General features: G+C 37.2%; 3 protein-coding genes across 20 annotated transcripts in view; 2 read left to right on the forward strand and 1 right to left on the reverse strand.

Annotated features, from left to right (window-relative positions):
* Window positions 1–3,121, forward strand: part of LOC127860982 (glucose-6-phosphate 1-dehydrogenase-like) — a 58,918-nt gene extending 55,797 nt beyond the window's left edge. For 3 of the 4 annotated variants that reach the window (XM_052399328.1, XM_052399337.1, XM_052399317.1), the window contains exon 11: window positions 1,364–3,121. In XM_052399328.1, coding sequence (XP_052255288.1) covers window positions 1,364–1,460 — 97 coding nt within the window. In that variant the 3' untranslated portion in view covers window positions 1,461–3,121. The remainder of the gene's footprint in view (window positions 1–1,363) is intronic. The other variant, XR_008040002.1, reaches the window with a different exon arrangement.
* LOC127860886 (uncharacterized) overlaps window positions 1–25,442 on the reverse strand; it is a 201,516-nt gene that overhangs the window by 150,263 nt on the left and 25,811 nt on the right. The gene's annotated exons all lie outside the window — the stretch shown is intronic.
* The window catches only part of LOC127861008 (hemoglobin-3-like), a 370,059-nt gene that overhangs the window by 103,201 nt on the left and 241,416 nt on the right, over window positions 1–25,442 (forward strand). The gene's annotated exons all lie outside the window — the stretch shown is intronic.

The raw sequence follows: 25,442 nt of genomic DNA on the forward strand, positions 1-25,442 counted from the left end.
ATATCTAGGTCAAGTTTAAATATGGGTCATGTCTGGTCAAAATCTAGGTCATGAGGTCACTTAGTGCCTTTCAAGCATTAGCATGGTGTCCGCTCACAAATTGAAGGAGTTTTCATCCGATCTTCACCAAATTTGGTCAGAAATTGAGTCTAAATGATATTTAGGTCAAGTTTAAATATGGGTCATGCCGGGTCAAAACCTAGGTCACTAGATCACTTAGTGCATTTCAAGCATTAGCATGGTGTCTGCTCTCTAATTGAAGGAGTTTTCATCCGATCTTCACCAAATTTGGTCAGAAGTCGTATCTAGACAATATCTAGGTCAATTACGAATATGGGTCATGCCGGGTCAAAAACTAGGTCACGGGGTCACTTAGTGCATGTAGTTTTCATCCTATTATCACCAAATTTGGTCAGAAGTTGTGTCTAAATGATATCTAGGTCAAGTTTAAATATGGGTCATGACGGGTCTTAAACTAGGTCAAGAGGTCACTTAGTTCACCAAATTTGGTCAGAAGTTGTATCGATACTATATCTAGGTCAAGTTCGAATATGGGTCATGCCGGGTAAAAAACTAGGTCTTGGGGTCACATTTCAAGGATTTAGCATGGTTTCCGTTCTCTAATTGAAGTAGTTTTCATCTGATCTTCACCAAATTTGGTCAGAAGTTGTGTCTAAATGACATATAGGTCAAGTTCAAATACGGATCATGCTGGGTCAAAAACTAGGTCACTTAGTGCATTTCAAGCATTTAGCATGGTGTCCAAAACCTTCAAACGGGCGTATCTTGTGACAGTTTGGCACTCTTGTATATTAGTAGAACAGTCTGATAAAGCTTGACACCATCGATCCCATACTTGTGGTCTAACTTTTCATAACAATGATAAGCGTTTATTTCGTACCGGTATTAAAATTCGCTCTATGTCTCGACTTTACTTGATGCGAAATTTTGCAGCGAGTAAAGTCCAGATATAGAGCGATTATAAATACGAACTAAACGCTAAACACTGTCTTACTGATATGGCTGGAAAGTTAGCGACATTTAAACAATTATTAAACGTTATAAAATATAAAATGGCGAAAAATATCTCAGCATGGACATTGCCATCTTGTTTGTCACGTGATTACCCCTCTCTGATTAGTCTCTCAATGTAATCGATACAGGTAATAATCAGAGACGAAGATAACACATTATCTAAATCTCTGTAATAATCAATCAATTAGTGTAAACTAAACTAACTTGATGTTAAACATGTTTAACTAAACTAAGACGAGATTAAACTTAACTAGCATGAGGCTAAACTAAACTAACATGAGATTTGGGCTGTTCTAACTGAGCTAACATGAGGTTTGTGGTGTTCTAGCCGCGGTCCAGGGGAGAGTGACGAGCTATGTCAGCGCTTCAACTTCGTGTACACAGGCACGTACAAATGGTCTCCGGGCGGGGCCAGCAAGATGTGAGCGGAGCCATTAATCATAGAAAGTAGAGTCGGGCCACGAATGAAGGACCACAAACCAAAGCCTGGTTAATACATATGAGCTTCGCTTAAGAAAAACGAGGTTTCATTCATGTGTTTAAAGTGTCGTCCCCAGATTATCTTGAGCAGTTCGCAGTCAGGGAGGATACACTGATTACACTCCGCCTATAGTGCAGTCTCCTTAAGAAGAGAGTTTCTTTAAATGAAAAATATTACTAAAGCGGAAAGTGTCATAAGCGTGTGTGGTCTGCACAGGCTAATATGGGACGACACTTTACCTAATATGCATTAAGCCCAGATTTCCCAAAACGAGGCTTATATAGATTTCGGTATTCCCAGTTATTTCCTAAAATTGTATGTCGAAACAAAAGCAACGAAAAATATATACACCCTAAATTATATTTAAAAAATACTGAAAATGTGAACAATAAAGCAGATGTGTGACAAGTTGCTTGCGAGATAAATTCATTATAATTTGTAATAGGAATTGACTACGCTGTTCATGTGTCACTGTGAAACGCTGGAAGACCACATAGGGTGCTGGGAATGTGCGAACCCTTACATCAATACTTCTCCAAATGAACTCCGAATAAATAGTATTGTTATTCTTATTTTAAGGTTGTCTTTGTGTTTTTATGTCCCCCACTATAGTAGTGGGGGACATATTGTTTTTGCCCAGTATGTTGGTCTGTTGGTTGGTCTGTTGGTTGGTTTGCGCCAACTTTAACATTTGCAATAACTTTTGCAATATTGAAGATAGCAACTTGATATTTGGCATGCATATGTATCTCATGGAGCTGCACATTTTGAGTGGTGAAAGGTCAAGGTCAAGGTAATCCTTCAAGGTCAAAGGTCAAATATATGGGTCAAAATTGCTCATTTAATGTACACTTTTGCAGTATTTCAATATTCAAGATAGCAACTTGATATTTGGTATGCATGTGTATCTCATGGAGCTGCACATTTTGAGTGGTGAAAGGTCAAGGTCATCCTTTAAGGTCAGAGGTCAAAATTATGTGGACAAAATCACTCATTTTATGAATACTTTTGCAATATTGAAGATAGCAACTTGATATTTGGCATGCATGTGTATCTCATGGAGCTGCACATTTTGAGTGATGAAATGTCAAGGTCAAGGTCATCCTTCAAGGTATGAGGTCAAATATATGTGGCCCAAATCGCTTATTTTATGAATACTTTTGCAATATTGAAGATAACAACTTGATATTTGGCATGCATGTGCATCTCATGGAGCTGCACATTTTGAGTGGTGAAAGGTCAAGGTCATCCTTCAAGGTCAAATATATGGGTCAAAATTGCTTATGTAATGTCACTTCTGCAGTATTGAAGCTAGCAATTTTATATTTGAAATGCATGTGTATATCAAGGAGCTGCACATTTTGAGTGGTGAAGGGTCAAGGTCATCCTTCAAGGTCAAACGTCATTTTGGGGGACATTGTGTTTTACAAACACATCTTGTTAATTTATCACATTGTCATTAGTATTTGTCAATTTCTATGAAGACGGATGTTTACTTTTTTAAATTAACGCGAATGGTTTCAGCATGATGTCTGTTTAGATATTTACAATGAGTGAATGTATAACTAATTTGAATAATTAACCATTAAATGTTGATTTTTACCATATTGATTTTAACATTATCTGCATAGTCTATATTGTTATTAATCAAGTGATATTACCAGGAATGCCTGGTCAGCGGTTGGTACACACTGGCATCTTACATAGAGAGTCGTGTTATGTGAAAATTGGGCAAAATTCATGTGCGTAAAGTGTCGTCCCAGATTAGCCTGTGCAGTTCGCACAGGTTAATCAGGGACGACACTTTCCGCCTTAATTGGATTTTTTTTAAGAAGAGATTTCATTTAAACGAAACATGTCATACAAGCGGAAAATGTTGTCCCTGATTACTCTGTGCGCACTGCACAGGCTAATCTGGGATGACACTTTACGCGCACACATTATGCCCAGTTTTCTCAGAACATGACACTAGACAACCCGGGGTGCATATGAGATTTGTTAGTGATTACCATACCGGAAAGAATGTGTTTCCTCCGGTTTCCACCACATTACAGGAATATACCGAAATTTACAATCTAAATCCGCGTTATAAACTATTTATCCGGTTACTGCATGTTTCAATATGTTATTATATTTTATACAAATACATATTTAGATTCAACTAGATTTAATAAAATATGTTGATTAAAACTTAAAGAGTATCCATAACGAACATAACATGAACATTTGAAAGTTGCATAGACGACCGTGATGCTTGAAATTAATGCTTTGAAATATTAAACATCAACATTTACTTGTGTATGAAAGATCATTTATTATAATTTTGTTTAATTTTTAACTAAATTATGATACCAAATTCATCTAAATCCAGATCTATAAACATGCAAGAGTATACATTGAAAGCATGCCCAGTTTCTTTTTTCTATTAGTAATTTTCTAAGTCAAAACATTACGCTAAATTATATTTGAAAATATTAATACAGCCATGTATTCAAAGGTTCTTTTAATAAAGAACATTTAGACACGCAAAATTACCAACTTCCTTGCTTTGCATAGTGTGTTTTTATAATTTTGCTTAATTGTCATCAGTTACAATTGAAACATGTAAAAGTTGTTTCAAATATTTGGAGGAAAATTTACTATGCCGATTATTATTGAACAGACACTAGTTTATATGCTTATTTACATTTCTTGCACATTATTTAGAAGAACACAATTTCTCCCCTCATGCACGTCAAACATAACCAATATATAGTTTAAGGGCACAACACACTAAGAGGAATTGCTTACGCGAGAATGACACATTGTTTCATACGTATGGGTTACAAACGTTCATTGTGATCGCTTATCAATTGATTTCACCGACTTCTGTTTATCAAGGTGACAAAACGCTGTATATTGTCTTAATGCAGACCCTTGACGACCCATACATGTTCTAATGTGATGCCACTTGCGGAGATGATGTGTGATTGCGGAGATGATGTGTGATTTGAAGAAACGTTGCCGTTAAAGTGTTAAATTTCGCCTGGAATTTATTCGCTAGTGACAACATCTACAGCTGTTTCAGCAAGATCTTTAGGTACATCGACTACTGTTTCGACAAAATTTGAGACTTTTTCTCCAACAGTGTCGACTGTATCTTTTACAACATCTACAGCTGTTTCAGCAATATCGTTAGGTACATCAACTATTGCTTCAACAGAATTTGAGATTTTTTCTCCAACAGTGTCGACTGTGTCTTTTACAACACCTACAGCAGTTTCAGCAATGTCTTTAGGCACATCAACTATTGTTTCGACAGAGTTTAAGACTTTTTCTCCAACATTGTCGACTGTGTCTTTGACAGCATCTACAGCTGAATCAGCCATAGTTTTAGGCATATCAACTAGTTGTTCGACAGAATTTGACATTTTTTCTCCAACATTGTCGACTGTTTCTTTCATGAATTCAGTATGCCCATCTGAAAAACCGTCTATCGAATCTTTGACCGTTTCGGTAATTTGTTTTGGAACTTCAATTGCTGCTTCCACAACGTTACTAGAAACTTCCATTGAAACTTCATTAAAATCTTTAGTTTTATCGACAACATTCTCGGTAATACCTTTAGCCGTTTCTATAGCAGATTCAACTACATCCTTCGATGATCCAATAGCGATGTCTTGAATATCCTTTGCGGTTTCAACAACGTTTTTAATGAGTTTATCACTTTTATCCTCGATTATATCCTTCGTTTCTTCCAATTCATCTTTTGTGATCTCTATTGCATCTGATATAATTTCTCTTGGCTTTTCGTTCATATCATCAAAAGTATTATCAATGGTTGCGATAGAATCGTCGAGAATATCATCAACTTTCTCAGTATTTATTTCCTTAAAGTCTTTAGTATTCTCAAGAATGCCTTTTACATTATCAATATTTGAAACGGATAACGAAGCGCCATTGACTAATGGGCGTTTACTATCTTCCGTATCCTCGTCATCGTCGACTTTTCCGATTTTTACAGAATCTTTAACATTTTCAATTACATCTTCAGTTCTCTCATGCGCTTTTTCCACAACACTGCTTACATCTTCAATTGCGTCATTTTTTGTTTCAGATGCTGTCGAATCGTCATCGTCATCGTCCATTTCTAAAATTGGTTCTACGATCAAGCTTCCTTTTAATATTCCTTCGACTTTGGTTGCATTCCCATTATCAATGTTCAACGAGCTCAATGTGTTTGAGAAATCATCGAATGGCATAGGCGTAAATGCGTCAATTATTGAATTGCCAGCAATTGATACAGCTTTCAGCGACCCTATTTCATCGGTATCCTCTGTGACATCTTCTAGGTTATCTTTAACATCATCAATAATGTCTTTTGCGCTATCTAACTTGTCAAACGTTTTTTCAAAATGATCGAACTGAAGGTTATTATTGGAAGTAGCGTTACTACTTGCAATAAATGTGTTGACGAAAGCATCGTCATCTTCATCATCGTCATTATTTTGTTCAACGAGGTTTTGACCTCCATCCTCTATATTATCTATTACATTGTCAACAATATTGTTGTTATCTCCGACTTTTTTTATAAGTGTGTTTATTCGTCCATCATCCTCCTCATCATCATCGTCATCATCATCGCTGTCGGATACATTATTGACAAGTTGTTTAGATTCAATATCGTCATTTAATTTACCTATTGAATCTTTAATATCACCAAGGATGTTATTTGCGTCATATAGCTTGTCAAACGTTGCCTCAAAATGTTCGAACAGAAGGTCGTTATCTAAAGTAGCGTTACTAGTTGAGATAAATGTGTTGACGAAATCCCCATCATCGTCATCATCGTCATCATTTTGTTCAATTACTTTTTCAAGTGCATCCTCTTTACTCTCAATTACATTTTTAACAATATCATTGGTATCACCGTCATTTTCTATAGGTGGTTTGATTCTTCCATCATCAGCATCATCATCATCGTCATCATTGTCGGAGACATTATCGACAAGTTGTTTATATTCAATATCGCCATTAACTTTACCGATTGAGACGTCAGTTTGTTTGGACAAAGCATCGCCGCTAAAAAGCTGATCACCAGCTTCTGAAACGAACATGCTAGTAAATTTAACACCATTTTCATCGTTGTTAATAATATTATCTTCAACAGTTTCAATCGTTTCCTCTACGTTGTCTTTAATTCTATCAACGGTGTCTTCTGCCTTATCTCGCTCGCCTTCCAACATGTGTTTTATTGGTTCTGAAACAACCGCTGTATCATCATCAGTATCATCATCTTCGTCTAAAGATTTAAATGCATTTTCAAAAACACCAAACAAAACATTGTTATCTGTTACCTTGTCGTTAGCATCTTTGAGGAATGTTTTGACAAATCCATCAGACACTTCGTCTTTATCTCCCAAGTCTTCTATTGCGTCTTTAATTGTTTCGACGGGTTCTTCAATTGTATCTAAAATATTTTCAAAAATGACATTGTTTTCAACATTGTCACTTGTAATATCAAGAACGGACGTAGCCTTGTCTTTAATTTTGTCTGCGATCGTTTCGTCGTCAATTATGTCGTCTGTTATGTCATCTTTGTCTTCAGAAACGCCACTGACGACGTTTTCAGCCACGTCATCTATTCCTATTTTAAGATTTTCGACAATATCTTCCGCTTTTTCATTCGTTTTATCAATCGTTTTGTCAAGTGACTCAAATGCATCTTCAAAAACATCAAATAGCATATCGTTGTCAGAAATATTGTCGTTTGCATTTTGAATAAATGTTTTGACAAATGTATCAGACTTATCAAGGTTGTCTTTAATATCTTCCATTGTTTCTTTAATATTATCTACGGATTCGTCTATGTTATCTACAATTTTTTCAACAATGTCATTGTTTTCAATTATGTCCTGTGTTTTGTCTGCAATTGAATCTGTGTCTAATAAATCATCAGTAATGTCATTGAAACCCTCTTTAATTTCTTCCACGAAATCTTCTGCGTTTTCTAGTGTTTCTTCATGTGTGTCGTCTGTCATGTCACCAAGAACGTCTGCATATGTATCGTCATCAATATCGTCAATAGATTCAAATGCGTTTTCGAAAACATCAAATAACATATCGTTATCGGATATTTTGTCGTTAGCATTTTGAAGAAAACTTTTTAGAAATTCATCTGAATCATCTTCATCTGTAATATCTTCCAACGCCTCTTTCATATTCTCGACTGGTTCTTCTATGCTATCTTTCAAATTTTCACTGATTTCTGCTGCATCTTTTAAAATATCCTGTATACTTTCTACAACAGGCTTGTCGTCCGTCACAGTATCTATTAAGTCAGCTATGGGCTCGATGCTCTTTTCTACAACGTCTTTAAGAAGTTCTTTTGCATCGCTTTTGATTTCATTTAGAGGTTCACTTACGTCTTCGATAACGTCTTTCATGTTGTCAATTACATTGTCGTCCGACACAGTATCTATTAAGTCAGCTATGGGTTCGATGCTCTTCTCTACAACATCTTTAATAAGTTCTTTTGCATCGCTTTTGATTTCATTTAGAGGTTCACTTACGTCTTCGATAACGTCTTTCATTTGCTCAATAACATTGTCGTCCGACACAGTATCTATTACGTCAGCTATGGGTTCTATGCTCTTCTCTACAACGTCTTTAAGAAGTTCTTTTGCATCGCTTTTGATGTCATTTAGAGGTTCACTTACGTCTTCGATGACGTCTTTCACTTTTTCAAGTACATTATTGCCATCAACCGTCTCTTCTATTACTTCTTTGATTTTATCCGATTGACCAAGTGCAACAACTGGCAATAAATTGATGAATTTGGGTCCATCATCTCTTTGAGTACTTATTTGGGACGTTATCGGGACCGTTGTCGATTGCGCTGGTCCTGGAAACGTAAAATTTGCCTCAACTGTGTCACCGACTACGGTGAACGAAGATATTGGATCATTGAATGGCGTCAGAAAAACTTGATCTAGTTTGATGTTTTGGCTGTTGAGTACATTGCGGTGCTGGCTCCCGACTACAGGATCAGGAATGCTCGTGACGGGATCTCGAACAGGAGTGAAGAAGGGAGCAAGCTTGCTGTTCCCGATTACAGGATCAGGAACACTCGTGAACAGATCTTGAACAGGAGTGGGGACGGGAGCAAGTTTGTGGTTGGCGCGCTCTCGGACCACCGTGCAACATCCGATGGGATCATCCGCGTATAGGCCCTCTAACTGAATACAGAAAATGAACATGCCGGTATATTATAGGCAAATGATGGAAAGCGTGTATCGTGCTTTGACATTTTTCCGACTCTCACAGTCTAGATTGAAACTTTAACACAATGTACACAATTATATTGATTTCTGAATGTTGAAATGTTTATGCTACATTTTAATGCCTGTATATAACTTCTTAACAATCAAATTATGTACGCTTCGCCTATTTTTCAAAAAATTGTCAGATTCCACATCACGTCAATTAATGTTAACTCACTACGACTAATGTGCGGTATTTCGTATTGTAAAACCTTCACCTTGCCAGTGGGGTCGTTATGTTCAACACCTTCACAAATTATTAAACTACTGTTTAATGCTTTTTTGTGTTAATTTAATGCTTAGTAAACAGATATTAAAGTTAAAGAGGAAATACTTTTCAGTATCGCTTTTCACTTGGCTGACTAAGGACTAAGTTTTTAATTTCCATTAAATTAACTAAGTTATGAAGCATGTTATTTCATCAATAATCAAACATAGCAATAGTGTTTACAAACAGTTCAAAGTCACACATGTTTAATTTGAAAATATTAGAGTAATAAAATGCCTTACGTTAAAATTATTATTGATTTGGTGTTTCCTCAGTTTTCTTCAATAATTTGTCAATATAGCGAAAAAATTAACACATTTTTTCTAACTTTAATGGTATATTATTTTACCTTATTACCTCAGAAGCAAACAAATGTCTTCTATGTATCTCACACAAAATAGAACGAGAAACTGAATAAAGCACACATGACTACACATAACACCGTCTATGCTTGCTATCATTGCATTCAAGTCTTCAACTCTGTCTACATCAACGTCAAGAACATGCACTTTCTCTCCACCATAGCAAACCAAATGAACCTCGTTCTGAGAAAAAATAACCTTAATGCGTATTCGTTAAGTTTCATTGCATATTGGCTTGTGTAGTCCCCACTGGTTGATCGGGGACAACACTTTCCGCTTTGATGGAAGTTTTTATTCAAAGAAATTCTCTTTTAAATGAAAATCCAGTTGAGGCGTAAAGTATCGTCCCTGGTTAGACTGAGCGGACTGGTAATCTGGGACAATACTTCACGCACATGCATTGAGTCCAGTTTTCCCATGGAGGTCATGCTAAATATACTCATGATGCGGACGTAAAGTAACGACGATGTGCTAAAACGCACGTATTCATATGACCACAATTCATTTTTTCGTTCACATGTTTCGTCATTATTCAGATCCCTATTTCAGTGAACAGATTAAGTATGATTTCATTCCTAAGTGCGTCTGCTTTTCTATGAAAGATGCCGCAGAGTCAGCCCTCATACACAGTCGTTATTCATTTTTAGTGATGTACTAAACCAGTACCGAAGAACATTTTATCAGTCATATCAGCTGTTCTATTATACTAAAATATAGACGTATACGTGTTTATACGTTTTTTTAATTTATATGTTAAAAGTACAAAGGTATACACATGTATTTGTAAGTAACCGAAAAAAGTTATATCACGCAAATAACGTGCTATCTTATGTTTTTTTTTCTGATTTCTTTAGTTTATAGTAGCCTTTGTCTGGAAAGTGTGGACCTAATGCATGTGCGTAAGGAAACGTCACAGATTAGCCTGTGCGGAGTCTCAGATTTGCCTGTGCACACCTCATAGGCTTACCGTGGACGACACTTTCCTTTGCATGGTATTTTTCGTTTAAAGAAAGTCTCTTCTAACCGAAAATAATGCTCAGGCGGAAAGTGTCGTCCCTGATAAGCTTGTGCGGAATTCACAGGCTTATCAGGGACGACACTTTACGCATATGCATTAAGTCCGTTTTTTTTTCAGAACGCGACTGATTTGTTTTCTACGATTTAACACCTAAGCAAACTACGATGTCATATACCCGTAGCTGTCGTGTCGAGTAGACCGGCTGAAGCTGCAAATAAAAGTCACCTTTTATATGATAACATGCAAAAAGCTGCTATTTTCAACAACCGTGAGTTAAGAAAAGTTTCAAAATCAATGCAAAGAGATCTGAATCTAACACTGGAATGTTTTTGAACAATTTTAAAGGACAATAACATTTTTTTATGCATGAATAACTCTGTTATTAATTTGAGTATATTCAATGCTAAACTGATAAAACGTTGATTTTATTTGCATAAATAACAGTGGAGATATTTCGCCAGTCAGTAATGGCGGCTGACAGACGGCCCAATTACTACAATTGTTATTTCAGCTGATTGATTTAGGTTATGATAAACAATTTGTCAAATGTGAAATGCTAAATAGCTCATTAAAACCACATCTAAGCAATATTAAATACACAAGGCGCATAACTGTTGAATTAATAACAAATGAGGAAACGCATTAACAAAGAAAACAAAGGTCGCTCGTGTCCTGAAGATCATGTTGATAATACATGAGAGTTACTACGTCTGCATCAAAGTGACCTCACGTTATGGTAAATTGACAAATTTGAGAAAAAAAGTTTCAGATTTGCAAATTTTCGTTGTATTAATGATATTTGCGAAGAATTAGTGATACTGAATATTTATCATGCTCTAAAATATCTTTTGGCGATTTAAAAACCTTAAAATAATCAAACGTAACACACGCGAAACGAAAAATTAGGAGAGTTCTGTTGTTATCGTCTTATTTTGTGACGTAGATAATGATTGCTTATACATATGTATAATTCAAAAGCTCAGTGGATCGAGTCCAGTTGAATATTACTTTTTTATTTCTTTAATTTTGTTCTAGTGTTTTAACTGAAGCTTTTAAGTTCCCATGTTTACATACAAATTTATCAATTCAAAATGTTTAATAAAAAACTTCAATACATGCCGAAACCTGTGAAAAGGCCTCTTTAAAAAGTAAGTGTTGTCGTTTGAAAAAATATCTATCAATGAATTATTGATAGATCTGTTGTAAGAAATGTGCCTGTATTTCGTGAAATAACATAGCAAATCGTCGCCTTAAAATTGTGTTGCTTTATCTACAAAACACAATCGTTCTTTTAGATAAATGTAAAAAAATGTGTTTTTTTCTCAGACTGTGTTATCTATAAGACACCTTGTTTTCTTACATTAATTAAGCCTCTATGTCGATGTATGTGGGTCTTGAGATATTATTAATAATTGTGTTAAGATTTTTATCATGGAAAGAATACGTTGATATAAAGTGCACAGAAGGTCAATCGAAAGGCAGTTTACTGTCACGTTACTTGAGGGCTAAAAAATGCTAGTTCGGCTCTGTCTATGGAAATCAGTCCTTAGTTATAAGAGGATGCTGACAGGGAATATAGTGTCAGAAGTAATGCTTCAATAAATGAGGGTTACTTTTAAATATCCCATGGTATATTTACGTTTTCGAATAAAGTTTACATTTGGCACATGAGTTTATGACAATTTCGTGTAAAGCGTGTCTTTTAAATTTAAAAAGAATGTGCATTAAACTTTATTTCGGATAGATCTAAATGCGGATTTAAGCGGCTGGTTAAGATTTTTAAAAATCGTTTAAAAACACGTAATTGATTACAGATTGCGGAGAACCCGACGTCAGCAAACCAAAATATATAGACCAAAGACAGACAAGAAATGCGATATAAAGATATTCATGAAAGCAATGCACGAAAACGACCGACATTTTTATACGATCGTCGTGCGTTTAGATATGTTGAAGTGTTGAAGTGTTGTATAACATAATAACCATCTAGTACTAACTCGTATGAAGTATTGTCGTGGGATTATTTATTAACCTCATAATATCACACTTCAACAAAGTCATTTCGATATGTTTTTATACTAAACGTTTTGCTAATTTTATTAAAAAACTGAGTGGCTGTTATGCACGGAGATATACTCTGAACTATGTTTGTGTTCAATACTGTTGAATATTTATGATCAATCAAAACATTGCAGCGAATTCTTGCTTTACGCTCTTTTTAGGCATTTGTATGAATGTGTTTTATTAAAAAAATATAGATAATAAATATTTTTAACGCCCAATGAAGAGCTGTGGATCTCTTTACATAGGTTTTACATAAAGTCACTTAAACAATTGTTCAGGGTTTTAATTAAATATTCCGATATGTTTTTATATTTTTGTGACAATGTATAACATCCAGACCTTACAATTCGCTGTAATTATATAGTTTAATTTGGTTTGTTTCATAAAATTGAGCTTTATCATTACTAATTATGAATTAAACGCAAATAGTTGCTTGTAAGGTATTTAAATATATTTAAAAATCAAATTAGCGCAAACCATGACAAGCAAAAGCCCTAAATATATATATATATAAGCAGCCCATATTCAGCAAGATTTGTATATGTTAATTTTTTAATGCTTCTCAGAATGTGGAAAAAATAGCTTATGATAATTTGAAGCCGGTGACATATAATTGTCTTTGTGATAACTAAAGCAGCTGAGGCCAACGCACGTATAGACATTCATATACGGTGTCTTTTAGCCGTATAATTGTTGTACCGTGTATGCGTTGGTGTGTATCGCATTAATTTTTAACCCATTTATGCCTTGTGGACTCTCCCATCCTTCTAAATTTGATCAATTTATTTCCAAAATTAGGGATGCCTAGTATATTTATTTCTATATTTAGAATATTTCTTACAGCAAACAGCGCAGCAAACGGTGTTGCCAATGCCTTTTTTTCTAGACGTTAGGCATAAATGGGTTAACGTGCATATGTGGCGTTATACAATTTATACTTCATTGTGTTTACACTAAAATATGTTACGTGAATACTTTAATTGAGTCTCGCTCTGGAGAAAGGGGGTTTAATGCATTTGCTTGAAGTGTCTTCCAAGATTAGCCTATGCACTCCGCACAGGCTTATCAAGGGCGACAATTTCCGCCTCAATGTATTTTGTTGTTGAAAGGAAGTCTCTTAACAGAAATCCATCCAAGGCGGAAAGTATCGTCTCTGATTAGCCTGTGAGGAAGCCAAATGCATTAACAGTCGTTTTCGCAGAGCTAGGCGCAATAATATAATGTCAAATATGAGGCCAGACTATTTCGCGTTCATTGCGGATATTAGCGCCAGCGTACCACAATGGAGCGCCCGTATATGGAGTTGCCTCCGGCCAGCGTGGACGCGGCGTCGTGGATGTCCAGATTGACCTCCCCTAGCGGTGTCCCCACGAAGTCGCCGAGTTGGCCGCTCGTTCTGGAAATGTAACATTCCCTTGTAATAATGTCAATTATAGGCAACAAGCCATATATATATTAGTCTCGCTCTTTGAAAAGGGGATTAAATCCATGTGCGTAAAGTGTCGTCCCTGATTAGTCTGTGCAGTCCGCCCAGGCTAATCAGGGACGATACTTTCCGCTTGTATGATATTGTTCGCTTCAATAAAGTCTCTTCTTAGATAAAAATCAGGCGGCAAGTGTCGTCCCTGATTAGCCTGTGCGGACTGCTCAGGCTAATCTGGGACGACACTTTACGCACATTAATTTTACCCCCTTTTTACAGAGCACGGCTCATATATTTTTGAGCGCTGATAAAGATTGTGTTGGCAAATATTTATTTGAAACATGTTGTTACAGGAAAAAAATGGAGGCTGCTGTTTGCCATATTGTTCTGGTGTGCGGGTGAGTTTGAAGGGTGCTTACCCGACAAAAGAATGATAAAACGATACATATAACAGCCGAAAGGACAAAATGCCGGTACTTGTCGTTTTGGCATATCCGCGTTATTGAGATCTACATATGATATTTGTTTTGTTATTTATTTCATGCTCTTGGTTAAAATATTCGTATTAGCTATTTTTTGACGTTTAATACCTGTACTATTTTTTCTTATTGGTGCGTTATAATATAGCCCCGAAATTAGAAAAAATAGTAGGGCCTTCATTTGTTCGAGCCGTCTTGATCCGAGCAGAAACAATTCATAAATTACCCTTAACAGTGCGGTATAGCCTTAGACAAAGTGTTGACAACAGAGGGTCACGTTCACAATATGAAAACGCAGACAACTGACGAGATAGATATTATGAAATATGCTCCTTAAAATGTAAACCAGTCGCATATGTACGATTACAGAGTGTTTTTAACAGGAATAATGATATTGAGTAAGTGTTTACTTCTCTGGTTGTGCCTAAATGTAAAAGTAATCGAATTGGAAAGGTAGCTTGAAAAACGCGATGCTGGATTCCGATGAAATTATTCGGATTTTAAACTAACGCTTGTGACGGATTTTAAACTAACGCTTGTGACGGATTTTAAACTAACGCTTGTACCGGATTTTAAACTAACGCTTGTGACGGATTTTAAACTAACGCTTGTACCGGATTTTAAACTAACGCTTGTGACGGATTTTAAACTAACGCTTGTGACGGATTTTAAACTAACGCTTGTACCGGATTTTAAACTAACGCTTGTGACGGATTTTAAACTAACGCTTGTGACGGATTTTAAACTAACGCTTGTACCGGATTTTAAACTAACGCTTGTGACGGATTTTAAACTAACGCTTGTGACGGATTTTAAACTAACGCTTGTACCGGATTTTAAACTAACGCTTGTACCGGATTTTAAACTAACGCTTGTACCAATACAAAGATCAATCGTATTGATAAATCGTTGACCAATATGACCAGCTCGGAGCCGCATATCTCTGCAGGATTCAATTAATACACTCGAGACAGTGTCGGATAATCACCTCCGCTCGATTTGACCAAGGAGGCAAAAGCAATGTGAAGGTAAGGTATTTTGTTAAATATAAAATGTTATATTTTTTATATTTATTCTTAGATACATTTAACACGTTAAGCGCTATCTATACGATTAAATATATACCAGTATATATCGAAACATCAAATAATTATGTACTAAGGTGAAAGATGACAGCACATTAACGTGAAATCAAATCTAATTTTCAAGAAGTAGTCCCGAGTCAAGCTAGTGAATTATTGTGAAGTATTCTTCGATAATTGTCTACATTTCATTACTAAGCATGAAATAAATGAGCCGCACTCTGGCAAACAGGGCTTAGTTTGCTTTAAGCGTCGTCCCAGATTAGCCTTAATAGTCCGCTTCCGCTAGTTTGGGACGACACTTTTCGCCCGCTTCGGCTAGTTTGGGACGACACTTTCCGCCTAGACTGGATTTTCACTTAGAAGCTAAGATGAGGCTTCCTTAAACAAAACAACAACAACAACATAAGAGCTTACAGTGTCGTTCTTGATCAGCGATTGTTTTTGCCCAATTGAGAAAAGTACTGGTACAGTACCATTTGGAAAAATTAGCTGGAACCCCCCTCCCCCCCTCCTCGAGTGAATTTGGGAAAATTCGCTTCATGAAATCTGCAGATTGGGAATTAAAGGTCTTTACAATTGTTGTGTATAAATTGCACAAACCAATTCAAACATTCATTTACATTCATTTTGGCTTGAAAGTTTCAGTTTCTGTGCTCATTTGATGTGTTCACTTGCATATAATGCACTTTTGGTACGAAATTGACAAATATTTCCTTCCATTTGGGAATTGTTCAGATGGCAATTGGTAATTTTGTAGTTGTTCCTCAATTGGAAGAGAACCTTTTAACGGGTACTTTATAAAGCAGGAAAAACAATCTTTGCTGATAAGCATGTGCGGAATGCACGGGCTAACTTTAGATGACACTTCACGCACATGAATTAAGCCCCAGTTTCAGAAACTCATTTAATAAGCAGTCTTGTTCCAGCGCACGTTGTCTTGAAAACGACAAATAACTTTTGCTTACGTTTGGGTCTGAAATATGGGTCCGAGGGTGCGGCAACCCTTGGTGACGTCACCGTATTTGTGAACCTCGAGACGGAAATAGACGCCAGACGTTAGGCCATTCGGCATGCCGTCGATACGCACGGACAATCGCAGCGGGCCTGGTATGCCGTCCTTGACCTAACGAGTGACAACCGGAGATAATTATGAACCATTATGTTTGAACACTATTTATCGAATCGCATTTACATGCACCAATCCAAAAAGCACCCATTGTTATTTGACAACATTTCACAATTGATAAATACCTCTTACGATACTCAAACAAGTTGTAATTCTTTACACTTGATAAAATTGAGAAGGACGTTTTCTAATAGATCATAGAATTACTCGTTGACAGAGATGTTTAAACATTGATAATTTGAACTTAATGATACTATCACGATTTGCTTAATTTCTACCTGTTGTTTTTGTTAATTTATGTTTATACTGTAAATGAACTTGTATTTGTTAAAAACATGCGGATACGTTTGATATTATTCAAATTATCTGGTTGAATGATGCTCCGATTATAATCGCGAACTCTGTATATCTTAAGTCCCTTAATGCTAATCTTAACAAGAAGTGATGGCATCATGTAAGATAAACATGAGTCGCGTTCTGAGAAAAGTGGTCTGAATGCATGTGCGTAAAGTGTCGTCCCAGATTAGCCTGTGCAGTCCGCACAGGCTAATCAGGGACGACACTTTCCGCCTAAATTGGATTATTGCTAAGAAGAGACTTCATTTAAACGAAAAATGTCATAAAAGGGAAAGTGTCGACCCTGATAAGGTTGTGCGGACTGCACAGGCTTATCTGGGAAGACACTTTACGCACATGCAATATGCCCAGTTTTCTCAGAAAGCGACTCACATGTACCCACCACTTGTCGGAGCTGTATGAACCCGAACAGGTTGTTCAGTTGTCGCGCATGACGCACGTGCGGAACTAGATGACACTCAGCGTGAAGGTTCTCTAAAACACGTGAAACAGTAGACATACATCCGGTATCTACACTGTTCGTTCGTCAGTGGATATTGATCGCAATATTTTTTTAAGTGCATTGCTTCTATTATAAAAAGGTTTGCTAAACATCTTGACATTTAAGTTTAAATCGATTCAAATCTGTCACGAGAAGGCGATTGAATTAAGACAAAAAAACATAATGTAAATTCCGAATTTGAAGTTTCTTTCTTCAAATTTCGGTTAAAATATTTTAATAGACTGATTTACCTTCATCAATTAGCCAATATTAATGGCGATTCGAACTTGTTCAAAAATAAAATCAACATACTGATTCGACTAATCTTTAAGTTATCACTTTACTGATTCTCTTAGAAAACTGGCCTCAATGCCTTTATACGGGTTTTATTTTATTGTATGGTATTTTCCGTTTAAGGGGCGGTGTCCTATTAGTGAAAAACAGTAAAGTCGGGAAGTGTCGTTCCGGATTAGGATGTGCGCATTTCACATGCTTATCTGGAACGACACTTAACGCACATGCTTTAAGTCCAGTTTTCAAATTGGCGAAATTTCTGATTTAAAACTTTCTTTGTTATGATGGTAAATTTATACCATCACCTAAAGGTCACCTACCGTCGTCCTTCTCTGTGGCTAGGGAGGTGAGACTGACCTTCTTCTGAGGGGTGGAGCCCCAGAGGGCCGCAAGGTCGAACTGACTGATGTACTTCGGGTCAGCTGCAAAAATACAAGTGCAGATATAACCTTTAGTTCACAAATAATATTCGTATGATATGCGATGAGGATTGTTCGTTAAACTCGTTACTAGTGTTATTCTCCATAATATCCAATTTATGTGATCACCAACACCTCAACATGTAATCATTCATATTTATATCTCTTTCAATAAATCATAATAATGTTTGCAATTCAACTGCTAGAAATTAGAGGATGTTCTTGGGAGGCATGAGAGAAGTCTGAGAGTCATTCATGTTAAAAAAATGTGCGTCCCAGATTAGTATGTGCAGTAAGTACAGGCTTATCAGGGACGAAACTTTCCGCTCTTTTATTTACAGGAAGTCTCTTCTAAACGAAATTCTAGTCAATGTGGAAAGTGTCATCCCTGATAAGCCTGTGCGGTTTGCATAGCACCTTGTTAATCTGGGACGACATTTGACGCACATGCATTAAGCCATGCATTTTTCCCAGAACGTAGCTCAGTTGAGCCGTGCTCTGTGAAAAAAACGGTTTAACGCATTTGTGTAATGTGTCGTCCCAGATGAGCCTATGCAGTCTGCACAGGCTAATCAGGGACGACACTTTACGCCTAAATTGGATTTTTGCCAAGAAGAGACTTCATTTAAACGAAAAATGTCATAAAAGCAGAAAGTGTCGTCCCTGATTAGCCTGTGCGGATTGCACAGGCTAATCTGGGATGACACTTTACGCACATGCATTAAATCCTCTTTTCACTGAGCACGGTCCAATGTCAAATGACGTGATCCTATATGGCAGTACAGCGCGATGCGTGTGGGTGTTAGTAAGCGATACCTGAACCATCAGATGCATCATGGTTTGATTCTTCGGTATATTTGGCCCAATATGATTTGTATACACACGGAAACCATTTATAAATATTTCTGAACTGTTTATCGGCGATTTATTATTTTACAACCAATCAAAATGTTTCACTTTAATCTCAATGATAGAAGCAGTCGGATGCGTGCTCTGAATGTAATACAGTTTATTTTCGTGAGAATCGCGCAATTATTACCATACTGTTGTTTATGCTTGCATTTTAAAGCGACTGTGTCGTCAATTTTGGCTGTCATAATCTATGCTTCTGAACGTGTTTTTTTTTCATATATGTAAGTTTAGAATTTACATGATAAGTATAAAGTAAAACATGTGCCGGAAATATGTTAATATTCGAAATAAAAATTGTTGTTACTTTTGTATACTATTATACATAGAAAACATGACAGGATTGTACGTTAAGAACAAACACAACATGGCAGACAAGCAAGTTCATTTCCATATATTTTTTCAGATTTTACATTTGATTGCTATGTTTGAAATTTCATCTCCAGCTGCATTTTTTTTCAAAAATGTCTCTTTAAGGTAAGAAATGAAAATATAACATTGTAGTTTGCCTTATGATAATTGTTATAACATAAATCCAGCTTGTAAAATGTCGTTCTGACATTCTCTTCTTGTTATTTTGAACTCGAGACTTCAAGAAATTAAAAATACAGACGACATTTGAAAGGACGATTAAATCATTCAGTACAAGTTAGGTACAAGGTGTTTTAAGGTGGTAATGTTAAAGCAGTGTCGGACCGTATTTGGTACAAAAACGAATATGGTACAAGTTTGTACCATATTCGGCCGAATATGGTACAACTGTCTAATTGTACCATATACGTATCTGCAGTTTTGGGGTAAAATGCCTGACCGAATATGGTACAAACTTGTACCATATTCGGATGAAAAATGTACCACATTCGTTCCGAATATGATACACACTCATCATCGTAATCATCATCATCATCGTTATCTCATCATCATCATCATCATCATCGTTATCTCATCATCATCATCATCATCATCATCATCATCATCATCATCATCATCATCATCATCATCATCATCATCATCACATCAATTATCAACACCCCAATGATCATCATCGTTGTTATCTTTACCAACACCACCATCATCATCACCATCAAAACCAACATCATCATATCCATTATCATGATCGTAATGGTGATCACAAAAGTTTTTTTGTGATGATAATGACAGCGATGTTTTCGGTCGATAATGAGGATGTTGTGATGATGATGACGACGATGAGAATATCATCATCATCATCGGCCAATAAACATCGCCATCATCATCATCACAAATATTTTGTTATCATCATCATCATTATCATCATCGTCGGCCGATAAACATCGCCGTCATCATCATCTAAAAACTTATCATCATCATTATAACCATCATCATCGTCCGATAAACATCGCTGTCATCATCATCCCAAAACGTTTGTTATCATCATCATCATCATCATTATCATCATCATCATCATCATCACCACAATCATCAAACCCCAATCATCATAACCACTGTCATCATCATCACCACCACCATCATCATCACAATTTTTTACCATCATCATCATCACAAATGTTTTGTCATCATCATCATCACATATTCATTTTACATTTTGTATTTTATAATTTGTTTCATTCAAGAGATTCAACAAACTTGTACTTTTTTCATTTATTGGTATACTGACAGGATTTTTCAAAGTAATATTGAAGAACATAGAACAGCATTTAAATTTTAATCCAACTGTAGCATTTTGACAAGACATAACATACATATATACATTCATTTTAGTAGCAGCCAAAATATCCCAAATGTGCTTCGTAAAAAGTTACCAGTAAATGAGCAAATGACAACAAATTTCCGGTAGAAGAACATAATCATCAATCACAAAAATAACATAACAGGTTTCCAAACACCGATATACATGTATATTTCACCTGTAATGTCTGTACATGACATCTATGATATCATACCAACCGATTCCACTAACACGCAAACGCAGCCATGCGTTTGCCCATTTTGGCCCCTTGATGATTTCTTTTATTGCCGAAATAAGACCGCTGTTTCTGCCCGCTCTTGTTAATAGGAAACGAACGCTAACAGGATTTCTGTTACTAGTATCTAGTCCAATATCCGGCCGAATGTAAATTCTAGGTGTTTGCAAACTCATTGACCTTATTAAATCTCTAAAGGGTTTGCCGACCTTCGCCAACACAAACTGGATTGACGGGTTTGATTGTATGCAGAACTTAAAAATTTCAACTTGAATGTGAAGTGGTAACATCAGAAATGGAAAAGTCGTTCGCTTCTGTGCCCTCCTATTGTTTATCATATCTTGAAGCTCTTTCAGGGCTGAACACACAGAGACGTCACCGTTGTCGCCAGAGTCACCGTTGTCGCCGGAGTCACCGTTGTCGCCAGACGCAGCGTTGTCGCCGGAGTCACCGTTGTCGCCGGAGTCACCGTTGTCGCTGGAGTCACCGTTGTCGCCGGAGTCACCGTTGTCGCAAGAGTCACCGTTGTCGCCAGACGCAGCGTTGTCGCCAGATGCAGTGTTGTCGCCAGACGCAGCGTTGTCGCCGGAGTCACCGTTGTCGCCAGACGCAGCGTTGTCGCCGGAGTCACCGTTGTCGCCGGAGTCACCGTTGTCGCTGGAGTCACCGTTGTCGCCGGAGTCACCGTTGTCGCAAGAGTCACCGTTGTCGCCAGACGCAGCGTTGTCGCCAGATGCAGTGTTGTCGCCAGACGCAGCGGTGTCGCCGGAGTCACCGTTGTCGCCAGAGTCACCGTTGTCGCCAGACGCAGCGTTGTCGCCTGACGCAGCGTTGTCGCCAGACGCAGCGCTGTCGCCAGAGTCACCGTTGTCATACGACTGTTCTAAGCGTGATATTATGTCCTTGTACACGCGTTGATTGATACGGATACTAACGTAATGCATGCCAAATCCTTCTGGGAAATACCCCAATGCAATTGTTCCAACATCACCATCGAACTTTCCATCTGCTGACACAATTGATGAGTGTTCTAGTCCTCGGGTAGAAACTACCAGGCACTGCAAATTATATTCTCTCATAAGTGCAATGAGCGTGAGGTTGTCGCCGTATGTCCCATTCTTAGACATATTCTTAACGTATTCATCAAATGTTTCATCATAGACAAAAGTTTCATAGAAATATCTGTTTTCTACAATGTGATGGACTGCTTCCTTACGTAAAGCATCTACGTCTTTGTATATACCAATTTTACCAAGTTGATGCGATATAGCAGCAAATTGACAATTTCCATCCGGATTTGGGTCCATGGCAATATTCACCCCATCCAACAACTGCAGATTTTCATGGTGTGTTAAAACATGATAGTACTTAGTTCTGTGATTTTGTTTCTCTGAGCGGTTCTGTTTTAATGAATGTTTTTTAATTTTTCGTTGTTTCTCTAACGCAACAGTTAGGCTAGTCATGTTTTCGACCCCAACCGATTTGCTTACGAATCCAAGTTCGGGTTTGTTCGGTACTTGAAATGACACGATATAAACACCATTTCGTTTTACTTTTTCTACCTTGCGTTCGATAACATATCTTTTGGTTGGCACCCTGGATTTTCGAAAGGGATAGCGAATTAATACTGTCTCTCCTACTTTGTACTTGCTTGGGGAAGTTGCGTTTTTCAACAGCGACCTGTAAGCCTTTTTATTTGCTCGCCGTATGGTTTTCTTTATTTCACGAGAACTATGACGTTCTTTGGTAAAAACATGACTTCTTCCGTAGTAGGCTTCAAAGGGCGTGAGACCCCCAAGAACTCGTTTGAAACTTGTGTTTATGGCATAGGCTAAATCTTGAAGCCCTTCGACCCAGTTAAATCCACGTTTACTTTTTGTTGCAAATAGAATCTTGGCCTTTATAACACTGTTTGACCTTTCACACTTGCCCTGTGATTGAGGATGATACGGCCTACTATTGATCATTTTGATGTTGTACTTGTTCAACAAAAGTTTCATACTAGGGCCTTTAAATTCCAGTCCGTTGTCACATTGGATGATGTCAGGGGCAAGGTTAACCATCAACACGTCCTCTAATGCCTTTGCAACTTCACGCGAACTCTTCGTTTTCAGGGGTTTTGGCATAACGTACCTAGAATAAACGTCCACGACTTGTAGAATATAACTGTATGTGGACCCCTTGTAGCTAACACTTTGATTTTTCATGTTAATTATGTCAATCTGCCATCTTTTGCCTGGTTCCTCTTCTGTAATTGTCTTTGGCTTTGGCTTGTTTGTAAATCTCGGATACTTCTCATGGTAATACTTGCTATTGTACAGTATTTCAAGGATAGCTTGTTCCGAGAACCCCGTGTAATTTACTTTCAGTTTGTTGTAAATAACCCTTGCTCCACATCCTTTGTTTTCCATGAACATCTTCTCAACAAATCTAGGAAGATCTTCTTTCACAAGGACTTGCTTTCCGCCACACAATAAAGAACCCCGGTCACCAAGCTCGAAGTCCTTACGTTTTCTAATCATGGCCAAACAATTATTCTCTTCAGGTGTCCGTTTCTTCACAGGGACATCGAACGATCCGTTTAAACATCTGACAATAATGTCGTACTTCGACCTGGGCAAGCACCCTAATTGCTTCCTTTTTCTCCTAATTGCTTCCTTCATCTGAAATAATATAATAAGTTATTATACATTTATACTTCATTAGTTAATAGAGCTTGTATTGAACACCGCGTGTCGAAAACGAATGTCTCACGACATGAGCTGAGCTAAAATCACTCGTCTGATAGCTCCGCTAAAATTTACAATCCGAACTTCCGGGCAATATGCGCAATGAAAGTAGCAAGTACTTCATGTAAAGTTTCATTGAAATCCAACCGAATTCAAATTCAGGGGAAAAATAGCGGGCAAACTTATGGCGGTCAACGGACAAACGGTCTGTAGAAACCAATGCTACGTGGATGGAAGGGATATAAAGAAGGGGCCCTGGGGGCCTAGGTCGCTCACCAGAAGTCACGACTAGGCAGGGTTCGAAGGTCAAAGACCTATAAACTCCATAAAATTTAAAATGTTCAAATCTACAGATTACAGGAGCTCGATCTGATTTTGGTGGAAAATACACTTTCGAAAAAATGACTGTAGCTTAAATATTTTAGCAGTTTAGGAGTTACGCACCCGGAAGGAATGCCACGGACAATTGGATAGACGGACGGACAACTGCAAATGCACTCTGAGGGGGGGGGGGGGGGGGGGGGGCATAAAACATAAAAATCAATGCATGTTAAAACATCAATGCATATTAAGACAACTGAAAATTAAAATTATGTACAGTACTTACTGTCAAGAATTCTTTTGAAGTTTGAAGAAAGTTTGGATTTCAATTCTTTCTAGTCGAAAATCACAACTTTTCTTGCCGACCGCCAAGTCAAATATGGTTACTGACTTCTGAGTAAGACTCGTGTGCAAAATTCCCGCCTTTTTAAAGCGGCACGTTATCAAAGAAAAAATCGGAAACTTCAAAGCTTTGTCGGCTTCTCAGCAATATGACGTCGGAACGACAAATCAACTTTACAAAGTAATGTTTAGGAATACAGTCACACCTGTCTAAAGCAGCCAGTCAAACATCCTTATTTTTGGAGAGATATATTCATTTAAAAGAGCTCAAAATCTCTTAAATCGGATTTTGGTGAAAATACACTTTCGAAAAAAAAAGTTTTAAAAATTTGAAAATTGCTATTAATGATCTCCACGAAAGTATCTGGCTCGCCCGGGAATCGAACCCAGGCCGCCTGCGTGCCAATCTGACGCGCAACCGACTGAGCTAGCCGGCGAAACAGTTACACAACCAGCAAAATCCATGTAAAGTGTGGTTAGGTTAGCTGTTTCTGTTACTGCTAGTTACGACGACGACGACGACGACGATGATGATGATGATGATGATGATGATGATGATGATGATGATGATACTTTTGTCACTTCCAATATTAGGTTAATACAATGTATTTGAGTTTGAAAAAAAGTTTACACATCGGCAGACTATTTCATTTATTAAGAAATACATAATTTATGTACCATATACGTAGGCCATTTTCATTTTTATGAGTTTTTTTGGTATGTACCAAATACGTTTTGGCGAGCATAGAAAAACTTATTCCAACCGAATATGGTACAATGTTTGTACCATATTCGGTCGAAAATTGTACCATCTTCGGTCCGAGTATGGTACATTTGTACCATATTCGGCCGAATATGGTACAAATGTACCATATTCGTTTTTGTACCAAATACGGTCCGACAAAGCAGTGTATGACAGTGAAATCACTTTAAGCTACTGTAAAGGCGTAACATACTGAAATTTGTTTTAAATCTCGCTCTTGG

This window comes from Dreissena polymorpha, chromosome 1, assembly GCF_020536995.1.
Source record: "Dreissena polymorpha isolate Duluth1 chromosome 1, UMN_Dpol_1.0, whole genome shotgun sequence".
Lineage (NCBI taxonomy): Eukaryota > Metazoa > Mollusca > Bivalvia > Myida > Dreissenidae > Dreissena > Dreissena polymorpha.